The sequence below is a fragment of the Xylaria bambusicola genome (assembly GCF_022495145.1).
Source record: "Xylaria bambusicola strain CBS 139988 unplaced genomic scaffold F5B22scaffold_51, whole genome shotgun sequence".
Lineage (NCBI taxonomy): Eukaryota > Fungi > Ascomycota > Sordariomycetes > Xylariales > Xylariaceae > Xylaria > Xylaria bambusicola.
In genome coordinates, this window is record NW_025953604.1 from 222,474 (window position 1) to 238,485 (window position 16,012).

At 50.0% G+C, this 16,012-nt stretch overlaps 4 protein-coding genes across 4 annotated transcripts; 1 reads left to right on the forward strand and 3 right to left on the reverse strand.

Annotated features, from left to right (window-relative positions):
* Positions 1-117: 117 nt before the first annotated feature.
* Positions 118-5,563, reverse strand: F5B22DRAFT_430114 (uncharacterized protein). The gene is made up of 2 exons (XM_047971745.1): positions 1,777-5,563; positions 118-1,727 (listed from the first exon to the last, which is right to left on the reverse strand). The coding sequence occupies exons 1-2, from the start codon at positions 5,364-5,366 to the stop codon at positions 257-259; spliced, it is 5,061 nt and encodes a 1,686-aa protein (XP_047827184.1). The 5' UTR covers positions 5,367-5,563; the 3' UTR covers positions 118-256.
* Positions 5,564-7,937: 2,374 nt separating this feature from the next.
* Positions 7,938-10,979, forward strand: F5B22DRAFT_430207 (peptidase S8/S53 domain-containing protein). The gene is made up of 3 exons (XM_047971746.1): positions 7,938-9,177; positions 9,227-9,801; positions 9,852-10,979. The coding sequence occupies exons 1-3, from the start codon at positions 8,026-8,028 to the stop codon at positions 10,609-10,611; spliced, it is 2,487 nt and encodes an 828-aa protein (XP_047827185.1). The 5' UTR covers positions 7,938-8,025; the 3' UTR covers positions 10,612-10,979.
* A 1,403-nt stretch (positions 10,980-12,382) lies between these two features.
* F5B22DRAFT_650266 (uncharacterized protein) lies at positions 12,383-12,876 on the reverse strand (the record flags this gene model as incomplete). The annotated part of the gene is made up of 2 exons (XM_047979290.1): positions 12,383-12,488; positions 12,548-12,876. The coding sequence occupies 2 exons, from the start codon at positions 12,874-12,876 to the stop codon at positions 12,383-12,385; spliced, it is 435 nt and encodes a 144-aa protein (XP_047827186.1).
* Positions 12,877-13,420: 544 nt separating this feature from the next.
* Positions 13,421-15,604, reverse strand: F5B22DRAFT_430222 (uncharacterized protein). Its single transcript, XM_047971747.1, has 2 exons — positions 15,212-15,604; positions 13,421-15,125 (listed from the first exon to the last, which is right to left on the reverse strand). Exons 1-2 carry the CDS (start codon positions 15,473-15,475, stop codon positions 13,965-13,967), a joined length of 1,425 nt encoding a protein of 474 aa, XP_047827187.1. The 5' UTR covers positions 15,476-15,604; the 3' UTR covers positions 13,421-13,964.
* Positions 15,605-16,012: the final 408 nt, after the last annotated feature.

Consider the following 16,012-nt stretch of genomic DNA (forward strand, 5'->3'; position numbering starts at 1 on the left):
AGAAAGACACACTCAGTAAACCTGACTGACTCCAAACGCGACAAAATGCCGTGGTTTCCAGGAATGAACCAAGAAAAGAACGCCCATTTCCCAAAATTGATTCCTCAAATATGCGTCGTTCAATCATAGACAAAATGAACCGCTCAATCATATACTGAACCACACCACACGACCCATAACCGGCGCCCGCTGCGAACTAGTGAGAGCAACACCCCCACCCCCTATGCATTATCTACTGCGACCATTTCATTCCCATCTACCTCTCATACTCCTCATCCCACTCATCTTCTACATCTTGCTGGTTGCGTTTTCCCCGGTTACTGAACCAGCGGCGTAGCCCACTGGGCTTCTTCTGGGGAGGCTCTGCGACGTCCTGTTCGCCGTCGTCATTCTCTGGCCCCTGTCCATGACTCATCCGCTTCACTAGGCTAGAATCCACCGCAAGCTCTGGTGCTGGTGATCCTTCCCCTTGGTACTCGTACCATAGTCTCGGGACTAGTAACCGGTAGGGCACCGTAATGCCCGCCGGGTCCTTGGGGCTGACCTCGACATTAAGGCAGACTTCTAGACTACCCTCAGTGTTGACTTCATAACGCTCTGAGCCATGCTTCTTAAGCTTCTTCATACTAAGACCCGTGGGTGTGCGTTGGAAGGGTCGAGTTGGGGCGCCGCCATCATCAGAGCCGGTCATATAATACTGCTGAGGTTGCATCATGCTCTGGAGGGGCTGCGTAAATGCACGACGTGGTGAGCGTGCGGTGAAATGCGCCTCATCACCTATCTCATATTCACTACCTGCGCCACCACGGAGTCCCAGACTGTTTCCGCCAGCATGGGAGAAGTAGGACGGGCCAGGTGCCGCAAAAACATCTTCATCGTCGTCTCCCCAGGAGCCGTTGATGCCACCATCATCGGGCCGGCCTTTTTTGCTCTTTCGACGCAAAAGGTTACGAGGGCGGGAGCCGAGGGAGAGTGTACGCTTTAGGCCATTTGATTCTGGGCGTCCTATTTCGCCTGAGACTGAGCCTCGGCGAGAGAATGAGCGCATAAAACCGCCGGAAAGGGGTGGGCGCGAACGATCAGTCGGTTCCCCGGGGATGTCGGGTCGGTAGGCCGGGCCGCGATCCTTAGACAAAGATAGGCGTCGAAACAAACCACCCCGACTGCCGGGCGGAGAAACCTCGGGTGTAATCTCAAACTCTTCCGGCGGTGGTGTGTGGCCTGGTACATATTCTCTTATGGAGCACCAATTTCGATGAGGTAGCAGATGTTTGTTGTTGCGCGGCTTACCATCGACCCCGTGCGCGAACAGTGGCATCATGTCTTCGTCGGTCTCCTTGTCGAAGTGATGTACTTTATTACGCTTGTTTAATACGTCTGCCATGAGGTCGGGGGGTGGTGTATTGGCTATTGCGGATGAAATGACGTTGAGCATGTAGCGGAAATCTTCGTGTTTTGGAATACGAAGCTTAGGATTCGAATAAAACTGCCCAACTGCGGCGAGGTGTACATCACCGCTCAGTATCGTTATACGGACAGACTTGTCTACCGCTAAATCCTGTAGGTCTTCAATAACAAATCGTCGCTCGTCCTTATGGTTTTTAGCTGTCCAATGGTCGTCTAAATCGTCAAGAACCTCGATACCGCCGTCGAAACTATTGACCAAGTTTCCTAGTAGGCCAAATTTACCAAGAGCCTTAACCGGATCCATAAGTCTTGATGTCAAACTGGTAGGCGTCAGCTATGCATCTACTTGGATGGATCGATAGCACTTACATATTTTCCAACCACACTAGCCGTGGGTAGGCGATCGGGACTCCGAGTAATACGAGCAGGTGTTGAGTTTTGCCTTTGACGACCTCTTCGTAGCAGCGATCCATCAGCTTCCTCCAAGTGTCTGGGTGTAGAATTTCCTCTCTTGTCCGCTCTGTGCGGGCATCAACGGCGAGAAGTGCAACTCTCGCCCCCAGGGATACAAACAAGCTGCGACTTAGGTGATTGATATATGGCCCAGGTTTGACGCCCAAGCACCAACTTGGCTCGTCGTCTGTTTCATCAGGGATGCTCTGATGCTGGAACAACAAGTAGTATTTAAATGCAACATTACCTAGTCCCGAGAAGACCGGCGATTTCATGAAATGATGAGGATAAGAGCCAAATCCATCAATGATGTCGTGATCATCATACATGTTCACCATAGGGATTTGAGAGCTAGCAAGGCCGAAGAGGCCTTGCGAGAACCACATCATGTATCTTTCAAGGTAGAAAGCTTCTAACTCATCCTGCAGCGCGGGGGTGAACGGTGCATTGCTCTTGTGAAGAGGGTTTTTCAGCGTAATCCACTCACTGAAAAGTTTGGCCTTGTTGGTGACGGCGTCATTATAAATTTGGTCTCCGCCACCAATCATGACATGGAATGGCCGTGTTTGATGGTCATTCAAGACGTCTCGCCACATTGGATCGGGGCCACTGAAATCATCCGGGTTCACACTCTGGCTGAAACCATTGCAACTGTAGAACATGATGTTCATGGACTCCCCACGAGCGGGTACCCAGAAACCAGTGGCAGGACCACCGTTGATGCGATACGCTATCCGCTGTTGTTTGTCACGTAGCTCAATCTCAATATTGAATCTCCAGAATGTATGGCCACGTTCTGCATGGAGGCGAGATCCACGAACATCCTTGAATTTCCCGAGTTTCTCTCCATCCACCTCAATGCGCCTCTTACGATTGGGAAACGAGCCGGGTGGGTCAGGGGTACCATCGTCGGGTGGGCTCCGGACGAGTTCGAATAAGCCATCATCTGGCTCTACCATCGACAAGTCCTTGGCCTCTTCAAGCTGGTCAACTGGTCGGACGTATAATGTCTCCCCATGATTGCCAACCTTCGGAATGCCCGCAATTGGATCAACATATTCAGGCAATAGTGGCTGCTCTCCTTTAAGCTCGGCTGGGGGAGGGGGTAGCAGCTCAATTGGCTGCACAAATAATCGAAGAATGGGTGCCGGATTGTAAGTAGAACCTGAATCCTGAGTGACTATCATCACAGAGCCCCGCCAGATTTCTTTATTTGACGGAAGATTATCGCGACTCATTCTTGCATGCATTTCCTCAACGCGAATACCACAGTAGCGTAACAATGGACCACACTTGAGGTAAATGGGCGGTTTAAAAGCTGTCCGAGTTTCGTCATCGTCATTTCCGCCATCAAACGTTCTTTTTGGTGGCTGCGTGGAAATGCTGGGTCGACGCTTGTTTCCCGCTTCCCACCATGCTGTGCTCTTGTCGAGCGTTTGAACCGGCTCCTGGCTAAGATCCAGCAAAGGCCCAGACAGCAATCCTACAGCGCCCTGTTTCCACTCATCCGAGTATACTGGAGCTCGATACGTGCCTTGCCCAGGTTTCAGTCCATCATGATGATGTAAGTATTCTCTGACATGATGCCGCGAATGAGTAGCGTCTGACAGATGGTCATTGCTTACCCCGGGTTCTTGTCCGCCATCCTGAAATTTGACGGATTTAGTTCCTCTGTCACCGGGCTGAGTGCCTTGAAATGCTTTAGCGAGTGCAGTGTTATGGCGATTCTGATTGAGTGAAGTCGCCGAACTAAGTTCGCCGGAAGTAGCAGGCTCTTGCTGATGGCTCATAGGCCCATCCAATGTATTATGCTGCATGTTTCGGCCGCTTAAGATGGGCATGTTCTTCGAAGTTGATGAGTAAGGTTGCCGATCTGCTTCCATAGAATTAGATCGCCCAAATCCGATTGCTGCTGCTAGTTCTTTTATCCGACTCGGTGGTTCTTCAGCAGCTCTGTCTTCCCCAAACGTTTTACCTCTAGCTGGTGGTCTCGGATTGTTTATAGGAGACGATCTGTCTTGTGCCATCCCCCCAGCCAACCGCGCCGCTGCATAGCTTGTATCGTGACTAGGAGACTGGGCCCCTGCATAATTGTTACTATCAGTGGCATTGAGTCTATTGTATGTAGCGGATCTCTCTGCAGACCTTTCCTCCGCCTCCCTGCGAGCGGTGTACCAAGGATCGCCCGGCGGGTTTTTCTTCAGTTTATTACTGCCGCTTCTTACAGGGGCAGCATTTTCGCCACGCGCTGCAACCTGTGCAACTGAGTTGACGACCTCATTGGGTTCTTGTGGGAAACCCCGCTCCTGTGTAGCCGCTCTTTCACGGAAACTCAAGTTACGTTGAGGTGTGCCATTAGTCGCCGCAGAAACACTGCGATTCTTGGATATTGGGATTTGTGACCTTGGAGACTGCCCCGGAATTTCATGTTGCTGAACTACCTCTGGCGGGCTTTGGGACAATGTACCGTAAGCAATATCTGTGGCTGGCATAGCCTGAGCTGAGTCTGCCGTGCCTCTATGGCGACTCCGCCCCCCGCCCACCGACAGATCTTTGCTCCGAGCCTGCGTTTGTTGACTAGCTTGGCGCTCAGGAAGTGGTTGATTCTTCTCCACGGCCGCTGTAGACTTGCTAACCTGTGCCGCCCGCTCCCTTGCACGCCTCTCCGCAGCTTCCACACGAGCTCGTTTCTCTTCTTTCGTAATGCTGTCGAGCGTCAGCTCCAACTTTTGTAGGGGCGAACGGTCAGCAGCCCACATTGTCTGCTGTGGTTCTGGGCCTAAGGATTCTCGTCGCTTGGGCGAAGCAGGATCTCGTCTGTCTGGACGGTATCCATTCGGCGGCCGCCGAATAGAGCCCGACCTAACTAATTCCCTTTCCAAATGTTCTGGTGATACTACGCCATCATTGAAATTTTGATAAGCCCGATCATATGCAGGTTGTCTTGATTGCCTCTCGGCAGGGGGGGTAACATCCTTGTAGAAAGTTTCCGGCTCCATGTTGACAGCATTAGTTTGTGATTCTAGTCCATGGAATGAACGGGATAGACTGTGCTGATCGGCAGGGTTGCCAGCATACGGCGAGCCTCTGTTTCCATATATATTTCCGTAATTAATTGGAGGCCCTCTTGGGACGTCAGGGACGGCGGGTGGAGGTGAGGTGTTTGCGACTTCGTATGTATTCTCGCTTGGATTTCGAATCGTCTGTCTTCGGCGGAAATCTGATATCTGCTGGGGCTGCTGGTCCTGTGTATAAGGCAATGATGGCGGACGGGGAGTTAGACCGCTGCCAGGCGCATTAGATGTAGTCGGTGAAGCTAGGGGAGAGAAGGTTGAGTCGGAATGCGCATCGGTAATATTGGTCTGCCTAGAGGCACGATTGGAGCTATAACGTGGTTGGGGCAAGCTAGACTGGTCCAATGATTGTCTGCGGTCTGTCTGGTCTGAGCTCTCTGACAAGCGACGACCTTGAGGAGGCGGTAGCTGGCCCCAGTAGGGAGTGGACATCTTGGCCGCAGGAGACGATGCTCCCCCGGCGGTTAGGCTGGAAAACAAGGCTGGCGGGTCAGGTAAAGATGGCCAGACCTTTTTTTTTGTTCTCTCTCTCTTTAGGTGAGACCTGGGTGAGACTTTAGCCTTTCGTACTTTACTTAGGCGCTCAAGGAACTCATAGGTTGGTTGATGCAAGCTTCGGCCAGAAATAGACTAATGCCACGCATGCTTATGCAATGCAACTGCGTCTAGGCCGGTATAAGAATTCCATAGGTTCTAAAGGGTTGCGAGATATCGCGAGTAGGAAGAAGAGAGGAGGGAAGAAATGAAGATAGAAAAAGAAAGCCGAAAACCCGGTGGCAGGATGTTCGAAGATAGGCAGATATGTCATAGGTCGGGCGATAAGAAGCTACTGATGATACCTATGTAAAGCCAGGTAAAAATGATTAGCTAGAGCAGCTAGAGCAGCTGGAGGGAGAGCTTCGAGCTTCCAAGGTTCCAAGGTTCCCAGGCGAGCCAGGTTCTCTCGTGAACGCCAGCGGTTGCGTTGGGGGCTGGGAGACCGGGATGGTTCCTTGGCGGTTGGCGGGGATTCGCGCAAGAAGCTCTCTCGGCTCTTGTTTGCAGCAACGACGTGCGCCATAGTACTTGCGTACAGTAGGTAGGCCTGCCTCCCGTGACTCCCCGTCTGCCCGACCCAGCACCTACACACGCACCTCATACACACTACATCATATACCTCCTAGTTACCTCTTGCAGAGCTTTTCTAAGCGGGTAGGATCTGACTGCCAAGGTTACCTACTCAGAACAGTTGTGCAGAGGCTGGGGGTTTCTATCTACAGTAGGTCGGTAGGTAGGTAGGTAGGTAGGTAGTGTAGGACCCGGCAATGGGTCCCGACCAGACTCGGGAAGTGCAAGTTTGAAAAGCCCTACATACCGCGACCCGAGCCGAAACATACATGATAAAACGAAACACTGCCTACATAAGTAAGCAAGACATTTTAGTCAGTACTATTTTAGTCAGTACCTACCTACTTTGTACATGTAGCACCTAGGCAATAACAAGTAACGGCTAGACTGGCTGCAGAAGTAGCGGTCAACTCTTGAGCAGCCTCGTCATTGTCATGGTATTGTCTCTTCTCGAGGCGGTTGGCCACAGCTGTGTTAGCCTCGCCCGGCAGGGTACTGGACGGTTAGCCGTTTGGCTATGGACGGGACGATTTCAGGCACCCGTGGCCTTACCTACTAATAAGAGGTACAGTAGGCGAGGTAGGTTGTCCGAATAGAAAGTAGCTGGGACTTACGAAGATGAATATGTACAACGCCATCAACAACATTAGTCAACCCAATACAATACCACATGCTGTAGGGAGGGAAGTTGACTCAGAATTGACAAACGTTTGGCATGCCTGGGTCCATGACCTCGGGAGTTGTTAGTAGTACCTAAACGCTCATTTTACAGTACTGCATCAACGTTATATAGTCATCTATATGTAGATCGTGGAGTCCAAGCGCCTGTAACCGTTTGCATATCCGACAACCTTTCGACCTAAAGCTCCTACATATGATGCTTTCATTCATTCGGTTCAGTGTTGAATCGTCATGTTGTCACCTCCAAGCTGCTAAGCGTACTCTGTCCCTACTTAAGTATGTAAGTATGAAATGCCCACCAGCAAGTGGCCCCACAAACTCAGCACGGAGGCTAAGCTAACGCAACAAGACATTGATTGTCAATTTGCATGCTTTCTTCATGAACTAGGTACTAAATGCATGGATTCCATCTACATAGCATAAGCTAATAGAACGCCTCCCTCGCCTCCGTAGGTGCGTATCTCTGTGCGTATTATATCCACTTAGGCACTTGCCTATTGCACCTACTGCGCCATCAATGGGTTACTTTATGTACTTATATGTATATACCTACCGCTAAGTATACCTAGTAATACCTTAATAAGTACCTAGTACGAACGAATGTATCTAGGAATCAAGTACCGGTAGGGAGGTGACAGCCCTGATAGTTAAGAGTAATTAAATAGGTATCTAATTATATGTAAGTCCTATCAGATCCTATGGTAGATAGGTACATTGAATAGAACATACCTACCTACCTGTAAGATAGCACCTATCACACTGAGGGTATGTAGGTATATGTACCTACCTAGCTACCCTGAGAGTCCCGCTTTTCTCAGGTGGGCAACAACTTGGCCCAGAGGCGTCCAAGGCGCCCTCGAGCGCCAAGCAAGTCCCCGAGGTCCACTGTTGGTCCGTTACAGCCTGGAGCCACGTACTCCCTATCTCTCTCCCTGCCCAGGTGGTTTACTGACTTTGGAAAGTTTCGATTAATTCAAGCCTCAGACCTCTCCGCATCTAGCGACCGCCATCTCACTCACTGTACATCGTCATCGTCGTCGTCGTCGGCATTGTCGCGTCCTATCAACGAGAGGCGACAACCTAAACAGAAATTTCTCTCCTTATTGCTCCCATTTGCTCTTCCCTGAACTGCATAGCGCGAATGGTTTCTTAGATTCAGTCTCCTTTGATTGCCGTCCCGCACGGGATCCCTCCTTCATCCGTTGTATTGCCGTCCAAGAAGCCTCCTCCTACCGTGTATAGTCTTCTCTGTGGCTCTTCGTCGGTATTCGATAGTTAGACTTCGTCCACCCATCACTCCGAAATGAAGTTCGCCCCCATCGTCGGCCTCGTTGTAGGCAGCCTAGCTGGACTGGGTACATCATCCCTCCACCGCCGCGACTTCGACTCCAACGACTACTACGTCCTCCATCTCGAACGTAGCACAAATCCAGATGATGTCGCATCGCGGCTAGGGTTGAGAAACGAGGGTCAGCTCGGTGAATTGGCAGATCACTTCGTTTTCCGCGCCCCCAGGGCAGACCACGATGTTGTCCGCAGGGAAGTCCAGGAGCGCCGGAGAAGACGCTCGCTAGGTGATGTGGATGTACTTGATTCTGTCAGGTTTTCTCAAAAACAAAAACTACACCCTCCAATGCAGAAAAGGGTGATACCGCCACCTCCACACGGCTTCTTCCCGCGACAGAAACGAGCTGATGAAGCGGATGCTGAGGCGCTCAAGAAGCAGAAATCGGTTATGAAAACGCTGGGCATCAGCGACCCCATTTTCAATGAGCAATGGCATCTGTTTAATCCCATTCAGCTGGGTCACGATGTCAATGTTACTGGCGTGTGGTTGTCAGGAGTCACGGGCAAGAACGCAACCGTTGCCATGGTTGATGATGGTCTTGACATGTATAGCAATGATTTGAAACCAAACTACTATGCATTCGGGAGCTGGGATTTCAACGACAATCGAGCGGAACCAAGACCAACCTTGAGTGACGACAGGCACGGCACACGATGTGCAGGAGAGGTGTCTGCAGCAAAGAACGATGTTTGTGGTGTGGGTGTAGCGTACGACTCTAAAATTGCCGGCATTCGCATTCTCAGCAAGCAAATCAGCGATGCTGATGAGGCTGCTGCTTTAAATTACGACTACCAGCACAACCAAATCTATTCGTGCTCATGGGGCCCTCCTGACGATGGAAGATCAATGGATGCTCCCGGCACTCTCATCAAAAGGGCCATGCTAAACGGCGTCCAAAAGGGTCGCGATGGGCTTGGGTCCATTTACGTGTTTGCGAGCGGGAACGGCGCCCAAAGTGATGATAATTGCAACTTCGACGGCTATACCAATAGCATTTACAGTATCACTGTCGGTGCTATTGACCGACAGGGGCTCCACCCCTACTATTCGGAGAAATGTTCCGCTCAGCTTGTGGTGACTTACAGCAGCGGCAGTGGCGATGCAATTGTAAGCTGATGTCAAACGAGAGAGAACTTGGGAACTGATCATATCACAGCATACCACTGATGTTGGAGAAAACCAATGTTATAGTGGCCATGGCGGCACATCTGCAGCTGCGCCTTTGGCTGCCGGGATATTCGCTCTAGCGTTGGAGGTCCGGCCAGACTTGTCGTGGAGAGATATGCAATATATTGCTTTGGAGAGTGCCGTTCCCGTCGATCTTGAAACTGGTGAGTGGCAGCCGACTACTATGGGTAAACAATACAGCCACACCTTTGGATACGGCAAGGTTGACAGCTACGCTCTCGTTGAAACTGCAAAGACCTGGAAAAACGTCAAGCCTCAGGCGTGGTTCTACTCCCCATGGCTTCACGTTAAGAAAGAGATTCCTCAAGGCGACCAAGGGTTGTCGGTTAATTTTAAAGTCACAAAGCAGATGCTTGAAGAAGCTAATCTCGAGCGACTGGAACACGTAACCATCACCATGAATGTAGAGCATACCCAACGTGGGGATTTGAGCGTTGACCTTATCAGTCCTGATAATGTCATTAGTCATATTTCAGCGGTCAGGAAGCTCGACAAGAGTGATCAGGGCTATGATGACTGGACATTTATGAGTGTTGTGCATTGGTAAGCGCTCTCCGTGTGAGTATATTTTTCGGAAGGCTAATACTTGACAGGGGAGAATCTGGTGTTGGCACTTGGACAATCGTTATTCGTGACACCAAGGTTAACGAACACAAAGGTGTATTCATTGATTGGCATCTCAAGCTATGGGGTGAAAGCATTGATGCTTCGAAGGCTAAATTACTACCAATGCCGAAAGATGACGACGATGCTGACCATGACGTGACTACTACTGCGACACCCACGGCTGTCACAACTAGTTTGCCTCCTCATCCTGACGCCACCAACACTGCCGTGACTACGTCATTGCCAGATGATCATCCGACAAGACCCGTGAAACCCAGCAAAACAGCAAGCAGCAGCGGGTCGTCGGCGGCTAGCACTAACACTCAGTCCACAGCTGCTGAAACAACTACCGAGAGCTCCTGGCTACCATCTTTCTTACCTACGTTTGGCGTTTCATCCAGAACTCAAGCGTGGATATACGGTGCTCTAGGTCTGATCATTACGTTCTGCGTTGGCCTTGGCGCATGGTTATGGTTGGTACGCCGCAGACGCCTCCGAAATAACCCCCGAGAGAGCTACGGATTTGAGCCTCTGAACCCAGATGATTCATCGGGTCTGAATGGAGACCGGGAGAAGAGCAACAAGCGCCGGGGAGGTGAACTGTACGATGCTTTTGCTGGCGGAAGCGATGATGAAGAACTTGACGATGGAGATCACAGCAGCTTGGTCAGTGCAGACTCAGACGATGAGAGGGATGAGTCACCTAGAGACCAACAGAGCTCAAAGCTGCTTGGTAGTCGGACATAAGCCCAAGTAATATTATAGGCAGCTGGGTCCAGCCGCTTTCCGTCCCTTGAGCTTTATACTGAAGCCGGGTTCTAGTTATTTGATTTCTGCTTACACAATGCATGAGGGTGTATTACTTGTCCTATAGAGATAGCATAGGTTTCCATAATTTGTACATAGTGGGTTTATTGAGAAACGTGATACATGGCGCTTATTAAAAAGCGGCGTTGACATGCTTCATCCGTCCTTGGCCTTGTGCTGGAAAACTGTATCGATCAGTATAGACTCGAAGGATAGTAGTCGCATCAATAGACACGATCACAACGAAGCACTCAGAACGCTACTGATAAAAGTGGGATTGGCATAGATAGTACCGTGGTAGAGTTCTATCCACGTGCATCCTAATGAACTTGAGACTGTTGATCAAGGCTGTTCAGGGCACATACCTAGCATGTCCAAGGTATTTCCAACCCAACCAGATATTGACTATTTTATATATACAGATTGGTTGATAGTGAAGGTGTAGAAAGATAAATAGAGTAAACACCCCCCAAGGTCAGTCAACTGCACCTAAGCGCCCGAAGAAAAGGAGGAACCTGCTCAGGTTTGCACTTTCCGTACACCGTTTTCATATTTGGACATTGTATTGTCATACGCCGGGAAGACGAAATTCCATATCGCCCAGGAATTCGGGTGGCCCGCGCGCGCCCCTGATAGCGCGCCGCTGCTGGCGCAGGTCCTCGGTGGTCTCGCGGATCAGAGAGGGAGAGGCCTAGATTGCGCAGGTTGACCACGCAGTCGAGATAGGCCCACTTGAGTGAAGCCCGCGATGGCACCCTCTCTATCGCGCTTCAGCGGGTCGTAGAACACGTTACCCGGTTCCCGGAGTGATCTCCTCGGCCGCTCCAAAATCCCATGTGATCTGGGAGGGCGATTCGCCGCTCCGGCCTCGATGCTAGGGACGAGTTTCAAAGTAGACGCAAGCACCACGTCTGTGTCTTCCCTTGTCTCGCGGCCAACATGAGAAGACCTGGATGACTTCATGTTAGAGTATTGAATCACTCAGACTTGCGGGGGGTGGGAAGGAGGAATTTGGGATATCATTACCTATTGCACGGTAAACCCATACCTGTCGATCTCGATGAAATGGTGGCAAGCTTGGATATAGGCGTATTTGCCCTGGTTATATCTCGCCAAGGCGGTGAGACCGCGGGCTATGCTTCGGGCATCGTAGCTCATCCTTCAGGTCAAAGGTATTGTTGAATTCGAATGTCGATATCCTTGGTTTGATACCTACATGCCCACAATTAAAAGGGGGTTAAAAAATAAAAATTAGGAAACTCTTACACGCTCCAGATTGTGCACCTGTCTTCGCATCCAGTTGATGGGCGGGAACTGTGCTGGCCAAGACATGTCAAGCTTTCGTCTTCTAATTGAAGCATGGAACATTTCGGGTATGAACTGTCACTGGGTTCAGTAATGGGCCAATCTTCCACGACAAAAACTCAGCAGGAAGCCAGAGAACATACTATCACCGCGACCACATAACGTAGCATACATCGTTCTGTTAGTGTTATATCGTTGCTTATGAGGTACCTTAGAGGTCTAATATCCAAAGGAATCAAATTAGTGCCAAGGGTAGCGCTCCAAGTTTCGGTTTCTTCCCCGGGTCCATCTACGAAGGAACAAACTTTGAACTGCCACCAGATCCTCGAGCCTTGCCGTCCAGTATTCCGTGGTGTTGGGAATGTAGTCTAGGGCATATTCCTTCCTGCGCAGAGTACAAAGCTCTCTATGTAGGTTCTGTGAGAAGGAGAATATGGGCCCCTGGCATGGGTTCAGGCCGAGCAGTCACATAATGCCAATTGCCTATTAAGCCAAACAGCATCATTTCAATACTACGGAGGTCGAATTAGTTAAACTTGTTTCGCTGGTTGCGCAAGGATAGCAAATATACGTGTCGTTCTTATCCTCTATCGAGGCCTTCAACATCCGGTCTACAAGTTCCAGTGAAATACTCAACACTTCCCAGACCTTGGCATTGTCCACGCTCCAGTTACCACCGTTCAACAGCGGGTCAGCTATGTCGGGGTCGTACCACCTATCCTTCTTCAAGAAATTGAACCATTTGCTTTGATCGACTTGTATTCTGTAAGGGTGGAATATCTGAAGAGCAGCATCTTCCTTCGTCGAACTAGACGATGTTTCCATAGTTGAATCAACTGCATCTGTGACGGTCGCAGGGTCTACCGGGCCGTAGTCATCCTTTCGATGCCCTCCGGACATGATACCAATCTAGTCCGAGAACCAGACATGTCTCATCAGAGGCCCAACTTCCCATGAAAAGATACCTTTTAGGTAATAACTACGGAATAATTCAGATATAAAATAGTGATCGAATTGTTGTTTCGTCAGTTTTAACGCATCCCAACTCTCTTGGGGAAGTGTATCTGCATAATACTTGGGCTACAAAGCAGGGAGTTGAGGTGCAAGGCTCGAGTAGATTTCATTGTCATCTACCAAGGTACATCGACCGCCGATATTATGATAAAACCACTCCGCCCAAGGAGGCAGTGGTCTGGGTGGAAGTGAGCTAGATACTATTGGAGACTGTGCTATAATAAGTTACTATGAATCAGTACCACCAACAGGATTCTGAATATAACGCCTAGTTAAAGTATAGATGAATGTGTCGTCAGTGATGATCCATCTAGTGAGATATACAATATCAATCGAGTAGCGAATAGCGCCGCGTATATCATCTAGTGAATTGAAAACCAAAAGGAATCAGCTGAGGAGAGAATCTCTCAGTGCCCTACAATTCTGCTTTGTTTGAACCGATTGGTCAAGCTCACTTCTCGCTTGCAGCTTATTAGCCATTTGTTTCCCCGCGCACCGAGGAAAAAATAGTCCATGGTAGGGTGCAGAATATAACAATGGTCAATGCAAGACAATAGGCCTTCAAAGCGCGATCTGTGAATCAAAGCATACACCTAGTCTCAGTGAAAGCTACAGGATATGGCATCTACACAATTCATTCATCTATAACCCCGGGGAGTTAGACAAACTGCCATTAACTGATCATTATTTCTGCGAGTACCAGTCTACTATATACAGTACAGTGTTTGATTGTGAAACTGGGCTGTGCTCTGTTCGTCATGATAAGAACCGGCTTCTATTCTCAGAACCCTTACTCATATGTTATAGTTCTGTAAAAACGCCGCATCCAGGTTAATTGTAATGCCAGTGACACCTTCCAATTCGGCACCAACACTTTTCTAGATCACTACCTAGTCGGCATTAGTAGACGTCTGTGAAATAGTGTCACGCCACCAGTACTTAAAGCGTCTTACAACCTAGCAGATTTCGAAATATCAACTACCACCGGAAGATTTTGGTGGCTTCGTGCCTTCCTTTTCTGTATCGCGAATGTACTGCTCCCATACATCAACAATACCCCCATAGAAGTCGACGTGGGCGCCAGCAAGAGCCCCGAGCTGATTCTTAAGTTCAATGCGCTTGATACGCTCGAAATCAACTACCTCTTTAACGACCTCCTCATCAAACATTTCTGACGTCTTTTTCGCACGTTCCACTTCTGTCGTCAGCTCGTCGATGCGAATCTCAAGTTTACGTTGACGTTCGCGCCGACTCGCCTCATGGTCCACGCCACGAACGTCCTCGATTTTGGACCGTATGAAGCCGCCAGCGCCACCCAGTGCGCCAGAGCTTCCGTGCCCTGAGGCTAGTGAATCCCTGTCTATTGTCGACTTGTTGAGATACTCCGTCAGCTGTTCGTGATCTAGCTGCTTCTGCTCACGTGCTTTAAGAAGATTTTTAAGGGCAAGGCTATATGCTTGCATATCTCGTAGGCTGCCAAGGTAATCCTGGTCCGTATGCTCCCGTAGTTTTCTGAGCCCTGTGGCTGAATCTTCGATACTAGCGGCAAAGCCGTGTACGGCAGATTCAACACCAGGTTCTAATGTGACCAGTTTTTGGAATTGTTCTGTAAGATCACGCAGGTCGGTTTCTAGGTCGGTTTCACGCCGCACGACACGAGCCACAACTTTTTCAACCTGAGCAAGATCCTCATCCAGCTTATCGCTCTTCTCCCGCACCTCGATGAACCGCTTGTCATGCTTATGTACCTTTGTGAAAGCATTGATGAATGTATCCGCGAAATTGTCGAACACGCCACCGCTCCCTTGCTCAGAAGTAATGCTTGTCCTACCAGCGCGAGACTTCATCGTAGCGTTCCAATCAGGCGATTCAAGGAAGGTGTGTAAAATGGGGGCGCGTCGTAAGATGGGGTGGAGAGTTATGCGTGACAAGAAACGCTGGAGCGAATAAGCTCGGCGGTTTGTGAAGTCTGGACCAAAGCGATCTCCTCGAACATACTCCATACGCTGCTTATCGGGCAGTGGAGGTACGGCACATGCCGGATAGTCTTTTGACAATGTCTTGGAGAGAAACAGGAAGTCGGTAAAGCGTCGGCGACAGGTGAAGGTCGGTTTCTGGAAGGAAGGAAATGTTGACTGTGTCGACGGGAGGTCAGTGACCAGGCCAAAGGGAAGAGATGGCGGAATTGCACAGCGGCGCGCTCGCCGCCGCACTTACTTACATTCGTAGTGATCAGATATGATACAAAAGCATCCTTGGTACCATCGCTCTCCTTGCGGGGCTCCGACACGGTACACTCGAGGATATCACCGGAAAGGCCGGGGTCCTGGCGTTCTAGATCTTGACCATGATGTTGGTCCTCGGCGCTCGGCGGCTCAGCCTCGATGTTTGGCAAAGAAGCGCTCGACTCGGCAGCTTCGGGGCCGTTGTTGGTCTCGATCTGCCACGAGATGTTGGAGAAGTTATCCTGGTCGATGACGGCCATTGTGTCGGCAAGTCTTTCGGAAGACTTGCGGGTTGCCGGCGTACGCGGCGATATCCGGGCTATATATCAATTGTCGGCGATTCAACGATCAAACTGAATCGATATTACTTTTAGGAAGACTGCGGAGGCGGTTGATCAGTTCATCGGTGTAGACGGGAAGATGAATATGACGCTTGTTCCTTTGGCTCAGTTCGCGCGCGGGATGATAGAGAGGTCGGCTGTGGTGGGTACCTACATACGTAGGCAGGCGTCAAACATGCTACCTACCTACTAAGTACCTGTTTAAGTACCTAGGTAGGCTAGGTAGGTAGTTGGGATTGGTGGGGAGCACTACTGCCTCGTTGGTACTTGCTTTCTTACTTACGTCACGCCTCTCTATATGCATACCTATAAAGCAAGGCATTTTCATCTAAAGAGCACCTTGCGTACGTTCCAAAGGTACCGAAGTAGGTACCTACCTAGGTAGTCAGCATTGAGTGAGGCATCTCTTTATGTACCTTACTTAGGTATGTAAGTGAGTAGATAGGTAGAGTACGC

Bases quoted from the DNA above. Each gene is read 5' to 3' on its own strand.
- F5B22DRAFT_430114 (XM_047971745.1), bottom strand. From the start codon at position 5,366: ATGTCCACTCCCTACTGGGGCCAGCTACCGCCTCCTCAAGGTCGTCGC. The intron at 1,728-1,776 runs GTAAGTGCTATC...GACGCCTACCAG, and splicing joins CTAGTGTGGTTGGAAAATAT to TTTGACATCAAGACTTATGG.
- F5B22DRAFT_430207 (XM_047971746.1), top strand. From the start codon at position 8,026: ATGAAGTTCGCCCCCATCGTCGGCCTCGTTGTAGGCAGCCTAGCTGGA. The intron at 9,178-9,226 runs GTAAGCTGATGT...ATCATATCACAG, and splicing joins GCGGCAGTGGCGATGCAATT to CATACCACTGATGTTGGAGA. The intron at 9,802-9,851 runs GTAAGCGCTCTC...AATACTTGACAG, and splicing joins TTTATGAGTGTTGTGCATTG to GGGAGAATCTGGTGTTGGCA.
- F5B22DRAFT_430222 (XM_047971747.1), bottom strand. From the start codon at position 15,475: ATGGCCGTCATCGACCAGGATAACTTCTCCAACATCTCGTGGCAGATC. The intron at 15,126-15,211 runs GTAAGTAAGTGC...CCGTCGACACAG, and splicing joins CATATCTGATCACTACGAAT to TCAACATTTCCTTCCTTCCA.